General features: G+C 34.9%; 2 protein-coding genes across 3 annotated transcripts; one reads left to right on the forward strand and one right to left on the reverse strand.

Moving 5' to 3' along the window:
• The first annotated feature begins 2,082 nt into the window (after positions 1-2,082).
• On the forward strand, positions 2,083-4,346 carry LOC109083108 (fucose mutarotase). Its single transcript, XM_042768929.1, has 6 exons — positions 2,083-2,234; positions 2,767-2,835; positions 3,103-3,170; positions 3,313-3,411; positions 3,550-3,623; positions 3,739-4,346. Exons 1-6 carry the CDS (start codon positions 2,150-2,152, stop codon positions 3,803-3,805), a joined length of 462 nt encoding a protein of 153 aa, XP_042624863.1. The 5' UTR covers positions 2,083-2,149; the 3' UTR covers positions 3,806-4,346.
• A 169-nt stretch (positions 4,347-4,515) lies between these two features.
• Positions 4,516-6,088, reverse strand: LOC109083120. Of its 2 annotated transcripts, none has more exons than XM_042769633.1 (4): positions 5,990-6,088; positions 5,826-5,892; positions 5,434-5,471; positions 4,516-5,301 (listed from the first exon to the last, which is right to left on the reverse strand). In XM_042769633.1, the coding sequence occupies exons 1-4, from the start codon at positions 5,995-5,997 to the stop codon at positions 4,788-4,790; spliced, it is 627 nt and encodes a 208-aa protein (XP_042625567.1). In that variant the 5' UTR covers positions 5,998-6,088; the 3' UTR covers positions 4,516-4,787. The 2 variants fall into 2 exon arrangements, with proteins under 2 accessions (XP_042625567.1, XP_018953488.1); XM_019097943.2 differs by having other exon boundaries at positions 4,516-5,316; positions 5,990-6,077.
• Between the last annotated feature and the right edge of the window lie 2,114 nt (positions 6,089-8,202).

Below are 8,202 nucleotides of genomic sequence, written 5' to 3' on the forward strand. Positions count from 1 at the left end.
TTTTTGTAGTGACATTTTTAAAATTCTATATCTGCTATTTGACAAAAAATCCTTTCAGTGTAATGTAATATTATTAAGTGTTTTATTGATATATTGCAAAATGGGGTTTTGGAGGACACTGCGAATTATAGTGTTTATAGCCTAAACCTAATATTTTTTTTTGGTGTATTTTTTTTTTATCAAACGACGGGATGATCATTTTTTAGTAGAAAAAACTCTTTTTGAAAAATTATCTAATCTTGTTCTTAAAAAGCAGGTAATCTCACACATTTTAACATATCACTATTGAAACGGTTATTTATAAATAACAAGCATTTTAGCTTATTAATATGCGCTTTTTAATGTAAGCTACTTTTTAAATTGTTACTTTAATAACTTGCTATTTGTAGGACTATTCGTATTTTAATAACCTAAATGCAAATTAATTTATGAAAAGTCGCAGCTTTTTAAACTAAACCGCTAAACTTTCTAGTTACTGATGATTAACTGTAATGTCGCTTAATCATAACTTTAATCAGTTGTCAGGTTAAAGATCACCAGAGAACTTACAACCCACTTTTACGCATTAAAAACTGAATATTTTAAGTGAACTACAGCGTCCAGAAGGACCACAGCAAATGTAATTAAAGGAAGAGCCTATTCATCTCAATTGCACATCAACATTTTTCTCACTTGAAAATCTCGGCTTTTTTTTCTGCACGGCGTCTTTCCAAACACTCTCAAACGTCCATAGCCTAATTGATTTTAATTTTCATTCAATATTCCCTCAGACTCCAGCTTTCTTCTCAGCCCCTGGAACAAAACTTTTAAAAGAGGAGAAAACCCCGTCCTCTCCACACACCGCAACAGCACAAAGGTCTCCTTAAAGACAGCAAAAGAGAGGGTCCACTTTGAAGTCTATCCCCTGCTAACGAAAGGTCAAAATAATAAATGTAGCCCGAATTGAGGCGCTCAGCGAAGACAAAAGGGGCAAAACGTTACATTTTGGCAGAGGCAGCTCCTCATAGCGTGATAAACTCATTTAAAAAAGCAGAACCAAAGAGGGAGCAGCATGGTTCCTCGGTAAAAGAAAAGCGCTTTGAACTGATCAGACAGTCTTGGCTCCTTCGAATGTCTTTTCTTCCATCAGTCTTCCATCTTTCCACTTTCACTCTACATTTCACAGCTGCAAAGCCTCCACACACCTCTTTTGGAGCAAATTTCCCTGAATTACAACAACATCACCAGCAGTTCCTCTTCATCAGTAGCAGCTGCACGTCTATATATTTTAACCTCATAGCTTTCTAATTTATTTATTTATTTATTTATTTTTTTTCCTCAAATAAATGTCTCAACTTGATAGGAAAGAAATCCTAAATTTTTTCTTAATGACAAAAAAATTTGCTTAGGCATTTGATACTTTACTAGATCTTGTTGGAATTTAATTTAACACCGTTGTCGAACGTCAAGAGCAATAACGTAGGCTACAATTTCACGCGCAGAAGGCCTGTGCCCGGGGATCTTTGAAAATCAGTTTAGAGTTGTAATTTCAGTCACTGCAGATGATGGGCTTGAGTAGGCCTGCACGGATCTTTCCTCAACATTTTAGACATCCTTAAGTTTTATATCAAGTTAGCCTAATGATACACACTGCGCGCAAAATTAAATGCTTGGTCGTTGTCAGAGATTCAAAGTCATGCATGTAATAATGTGAGATAATGATTCTGAAAACACCTGTTGATAGAATCTGCTATGCACTATTTTACGGATTGACGGATATTACAATTACTCAAACACCACCACTGACTTTATAGTTTTAATGGGTAGTTATTTGCTAATTAATAATTTATAGCCTAATGTTGTTGTTTTTTTAATGTAGCCTAAATGCAAAAAAAAAAAAACAATTCTATGCTGAAAATTTATATGCCTTCTCATGCTGAAACGGAAAGTAATATTAGACCTATATGCATAACCGGTCGTGCTTAAATCTGAAAGAAATAGATTTAAAAAAAAAACCTGCTGCTGTCATGGGTGCGCAGAGGTACGTAAATTACGTAGGCTATTCCAAACGCTAGAAAACGTAGCTCTTATTGTGTGTAACCAATTGAAATACATTTAAAGGGTCACATGATTCGCCACAAACTCTCCCGTGTTCTGTCACTGCTTTGAAATGGTTATACTAAAAGGAATCCCGTCCATACTTACGCCTGAATTATTGTATGTTTTGGCGCAAATGGGACATGGAGATGAACTTGGTAAGTCGTAAATGAGATCAGATCACATTGTTCCTTTTTACGAACGTCACGCCAAACCTAGCCTACTGAAGCCTGACGTTCTGGTGACACGCATCTGATTTCTGGATGAATAGACGATATACCTGTTTGGATAAATACATCCTGTCATTGGTTTATACAAGGTTAGATACGATTTAAAAACGCCACGGATGAATCCGAGTTCGTGCAGTAAAGAGGGAAGTGATATTGCTTTGGCAGCGCTCCGTACCGCGCAACTCGCGCTTTCATTTCGATCATCAAAATGTCAATCAGAAAACTTTGTAGGTTGTCTCTCATAAAAATGTCACATTTTTATTATCTCTAAGCCAAAGCACATATCCGCATATTCGACTCCCGCTGATGTTGAAAGGCGACGATTTTCTGTCCGTCTGTAGCACTGAGTGGATCTGGTTTTGTCATGTGAGCGCAGACGAGACATGAGGGCAATACTGTTATAAGAAACGAACTCCGTGTATGGATTGTCATGTTTCACTTTGTTTTTGTTTTTTTTTAGTTCTTGCAGACGCAAATTTTCCCACCTCATCTATTTGTAAATGTGGTCCAGTGGAAATAAGAGCGGATGGTATGTGTCCTACAAGCGTCAACTTTTACCAAATGTAGCAGGATTTATTTATATTTATACAATAAAAATGTTAAAATGATTACATGCGCTTTTATAGTTCTTGTACCGTTTGAAATAAATCTCACGCAAATTTTTATGGTTTTACACAAGTATAGCCTAATGATAAATGACAATTTGATAAACTGATTATTGTAATTCCAGATCTACTCAGCCCAAAATTATACTTAATATTCATTGTCTTATCAAGTATATGGTTTTACTTTTTAGGTGTAGGTATACCAGAACTTCTGAAGGCAATACTGAGGCTTTTTCCTCTTGATACCTATGATGATTCGGTGAGTAATAACATTTGTACCATTCTCTGGCATCTTTAATTTTTTTAATGGCTCAACCAGAAATTTACACTCTGTTTGTTCATGTCTGTAACTTATCATATTGTAGGTTGTGTCTGTCACTGAATAAGGTCTGATTTGTTAGGCAGCTGTCATGGACCTTGTGCAGAGTGACAAATTAAAGGGGCTGAAAGTGCCGGTATGGGACCAGTACTCTGACCTCCTGAAACAAGCAGGATCAGATGTAAGCTATTATATACATAAAAGGTCATAACTCATATGATGAGTACTATTCATCACTGCTGAAATTATATTTGACCAAGCTAGTTTTACAAAGGCAAATCATTTGTCCAGGATGTAATTTTTTTTTTTTTTCTTTTAGGGTAACTTCAAGTTTGTTGAGCGTTTTGCATTTTATGAGCGTGCCAAAAAGACATTTGCTGTAGTGGCAACTGGGTGAGCATTTTTATATATGATCTATGGTGGGTCTTTTTAACTATTAAAATATTTTATATTTATATTTAATTAATAATAATAATTAAAATAGATGATCCTTAAATCTGTCTAACAGGGAGACTGCACTGTATGGAAATCTCATAATCAAGAAAGGCGTCATTCCGCCTGGTGAACAGTGCTGAAAGAAGGCTGCTTGGTACAGTTTTTCAGTGTCAGAGTTATTACACCAAAATTCCTATAGATAAGGCACATAGAAAATAACTTTATATAAGAAAGATTGTACATATAAAAAGGCATGTTATTAATTTAATGGCATCTGTTTAGATTTTGATTACAAAAATGACAAATTTTTCAAAAAGTTCAGAGAACTTTCTGTTCATATTTTCTGTAGTGTGATGTAAAATATGTAAAAATACAGTTTCTCTAATTAAATAGATTAGAGAAAATCATACAATAAAATACAATTTGAAAATGCATTTCAGCTGTATCAAATGTATTTTTTAATTTTTTTATGAAAGTTTTATGAAATGAAGTCAGCTCTGTTTAAACATTTAAACCTTTAAACATTTAATCTTAAAGTTCAAATATACCTGGTCAAATGTAGCTTTTCTTGTGCAGCAGGTGAAGCTCAGTCTCCACCTGCAGCATTTCATTTTGTTGCCCACCGTTCCTTGAATTAGCAGCTGAACTGAGCTCTGTGAATGTTCTCTCGTTAGGACTATGGAAATGCTTTTCTTATACTTTGCCTTAATTAATACTTTCAACTTTTGTAAAAAAAAAAAAAAAAAAAAAAAAAAAAAAATATATATATATATATATATATATATATATATATATATATATATATATATATATATATATATATATGTTTATTATTTTATAAGAAAATGTATTTCATTTACTCATTTATTTTAAAAGGATTCCAAAAACAGTAAGTGATCCATATGGCTTATTATTTATGGTCATAGTCTTCTCTGTATTGATGAATCTGAGACATGCTAAAAAGACATACAATACACCTTCTTTTTCTATGTTCAATATTAGCTATATTAAAAAGAAACCAGGTTAAAACAAATTTAAAGGTTTAAAAAATAGAGAGCATTTAATTAAAACTATAAATAATGAATTAACATCCAGTATTACAATCTTTTAGACCTTATTCTATCATTGCTTATGATAAAGGTCATCCAGGTCTACCTCTGGCTCTGCGTGCACCCTTTTAGGGCGAATAGGGAATATATTTATCGGGAGAGCCTGCTGGTCAGACTGATGTTCTTTAACATCTGCGTGGTACAGGCCGTCTTTGTCCACTTCAGGGCTTAAGTACATGGGCCTGCCATTACCTCCAATTACATCCTTCTCTCCTCTCATTGGCTCTTCAGCTACATCAAACATACCGTGGTATAGATCATCCCTGTCTTCTTCTGGTTTGTCATACATCCGTACCTGATCATGTTCCAATAACTGAAAGTAGTTTTCAGGCTGTTTTGCATCAGCTGGACGTTTTATGTGAAAGGAGTGGTAGAAAGCATCTTCATCCTCTTCAGGTCTGTCATATTTCTGCTGTATTTCTTCTTTTACAACTTTCCAAATCAACATGTTGGGATCATTGTCAAAATCTGCAATGTCCATGTCCTGTGGTGGCTCCACCTCCTTCATTCCCAGGATCATCTTCCCACTGGGATGATCAAAACTTCAGTGAAAAACAAATATCTCATTTCAATGATTTTTTATTATTTTTACAGATTTGATATATACCTAAAACATACTTGGATTATTTACAGTGTGCAATAGTCAAGACAATACTTACACTATAGTGTCCTGGACTGCTTTGCCCAACTCTTTTTCCTGCAGGACAAAATGTAAAAGTAAAACTTGTAATTTATATTTTTTTATATTTAAAAGCAACAAGTCAAACATTAGCATATAGATTTTGAATAATAATTAAAAAAATTAAGTAATTCAGTTAAATGATGAAAGGGTATCTGCTTAATCAGAATTCACAGATTTATAGAAAGTTCATTAAAATGAATGTAAAATTCTTTACATCCTTTTTATCTTGCTCAAAATGGCAAGAAGGTCAGGGCAGTTCTTGTAAAAACAGTTGTAATTAAAAGAACTATAGCCAGTGTTTATTTATTTCTTTTTTATTTTGTAACTTAAGACAGTCAAGAGAGTGTCCATATTAGAAGTGAAACCTACCCTGGGCCTGTATGGCTTGGCTGAAGTGCTAAACAGCAGCACTGATAGGCAGACTAGAACAGAAAACCTTTAATGTGGGAAACAAAACTTGAGTGTTGAAGCTCATACCTTTAACTTAAAGAAAAACAAATCCATATATAACAGTGAAGCTCATCAGAACTCACCTGATCATAGTGGTTCCTTATACAGTGACAATCACAACGAAAAATGAAAAGTGTTTTACATGGAGCTGATGATAACTGTCTTACCTGTAATAAAGATCAAAGTTCAGCAATAAACTGACTTTGGACCTGAAGTAAGTGCAAGGAATTCTGATGTATTATTATTATTATGATTAATTTTTTTAAAATATTTTTTTTTACCATGTGACAGTTGTGTTATATGTGTGTGTGTGTATATGTGTGTGTGTGTCTGTGTTATATATATATTGTGTGTGTGTGTGTGTGTGTGTACTCTTATTATTATTACTATATTTTTCTTTTTTCATTGATATAATGGTCTTTTCCCAGGCAGTTGGGAATAAACACTATGCAACTGAGGCAACGCTGCGTTTATAGATCACCCGATTATTAAAATAATCTGGTATTTATTCTTTTAACACTTCATGCCGAACACTGATATTATGTCATCTTTATCATGATAAAGGACGCAAGACACTCCTTATCTTTCAACTTAAAAGTTGAAAATACAGTACAATTGAAAACAGATAATCATTCGCTGTTATCTGACCTACAGTAAATTCTCGAAGATTAGCCTAACAATGCGCGTATAGATGACTGTGGGAAAGGCCAGGGAATCGGCCTTTGGACTCAGTTTGAGTGGTATTGCAGACTACCCTTGTTTCATGTTAAAAAATACGGAAAAATATGGAAACACATTATAAGTATCGAATATTTAATAAAAGAATTGTGATTTAATAGTGACACGGCTAATTGGGAATAACGTTAAACCTGTAGCCTACCGTTTTTATTCAGCACGAAAATCCTAACATTTTGGTTTTGAGACAGACAAAGATGTTTGAGACAGACATCCGGCAACTGAACGCGAATGAATGCAGGTAGGGTCAGGTTTTGGCTGAGGATTAAGGATTAAAGGTTAGTTAGACTTCGGGATTCTGCCAGGGCTCTAACCACCCAAGTGGTGCTCTTTTCCCAAGCATCAAATAAAAACACAACCCTGGAGTCGCGGGGTCACAGATGCACAAGAGCTCCTGAAATTATATCTCTCATATCTATTTAGTCTAACGTTTATCGATTTAACTGCAAAAGTAACTATTTTTAAAGCACATGCTGTTGAAGATGGACTTCTGTTTGTGGAGTGAAATTGCACGATTTGCTAATTAGCTTTAAGAATTACAAAAGTGTAACAAAAGATAATGTTATGATGAACTGCAAAATAATTCATGACCAGGTTCAACATTTTAAAAGTGGACATTATATTTATATTTTGTGGTGCAATTAATTCTATTCACTTTACACTGAATCGAGTTGATTCACATTAAAAAAAAACTGCCCCATGATAGGCCGCACACCATCATGTTTTTCAGAAAGCCCCCTTTTTAAATGCGATTGCTATCCCGTGGTGACTAACGGCACCCATGTAGACGCTCTCATCTCCCACGGACTTGAGTCAAAAATCTGTGCAGCAGCAAACAGCGTCTGACTGTGCGGCCTGAGACTGAGGGCAGACGAGTGCTCTGTGATCTTAATGCCAAGTGCTTGGTCTCATACTGGGCTTACTGCAGGATCAAGAGCAAGATGAGTTTACTCACTGCTCGAGTGCAGACAACTTGAGTCACGGTATCACTCTCACCCGCAAGACTGTTTCAAAAGGCTCTCAGCACAGGAAATGTGGCACCTGAGTTCCTCGCATAAGGAATTTATTCTAGTCCGTGTATTAACAAAGCCTTCAAGGCTTCTCTGTAGAAAACATTCTCCTTTTCTTACCACTGTGACTGTGCATACCTGTAATTAGACAGATTGTGATTTTAATACAGCGGAGGGCTGTGAGGCCCCATACAGTGCTTTGATGCTTGTTTCACAGCCATAATACTCAAGTAGTTAAAACATGAAACGATCAAACCTACTTGGTTAATGAATACAAATTATGGCATTATCTGGCATAGTCTTGTGGATTGTATTATGATGTCTGTTTGTTGTTCTAAATTAATGAAGATGTGTTTTGTGAAGAGTATATATGCTCCCCTCACAAACCATGACTAAAGAGAACACGTTTGCTTATTTGATAACTTTATAAACAGACTTATGCTGTACAAACCACAGGAAACAGCATAGAAATAAACATAAGTGCAACTTAGCAGAATCTGAGAGGATAATGTGTAAATCAACTGAATGTCTGTCATGTCTTTTTTAAACAA

This window comes from Cyprinus carpio, chromosome A13 (assembly GCF_018340385.1).
Source record: "Cyprinus carpio isolate SPL01 chromosome A13, ASM1834038v1, whole genome shotgun sequence".
NCBI classification, from domain to species: Eukaryota; Metazoa; Chordata; class Actinopteri; order Cypriniformes; family Cyprinidae; genus Cyprinus; species Cyprinus carpio.

Excerpts from the sequence above, each read along its gene's own strand:
- LOC109083108 (XM_042768929.1), top strand. The coding sequence starts at position 2,150 with ATGGTTATACTAAAAGGAATCCCGTCCATACTTACGCCTGAATTATTG. Across the intron at positions 2,235-2,766 it reads GGGACATGGAGATGAACTTG|TTCTTGCAGACGCAAATTTT; the intron begins GTAAGTCGTAAA and ends GTTTTTTTTTAG. Across the intron at positions 3,171-3,312 it reads TTGATACCTATGATGATTCG|GCAGCTGTCATGGACCTTGT; the intron begins GTGAGTAATAAC and ends CTGATTTGTTAG.
- LOC109083120 (XM_019097943.2), bottom strand. Across the intron at positions 5,472-5,825 it reads CCAAGCCATACAGGCCCAGG|GAAAAAGAGTTGGGCAAAGC; the intron begins GTAGGTTTCACT and ends TTTGTCCTGCAG. Across the intron at positions 5,317-5,433 it reads GCAGTCCAGGACACTATAGT|TTTTGATCATCCCAGTGGGA; the intron begins GTAAGTATTGTC and ends TTTTCACTGAAG.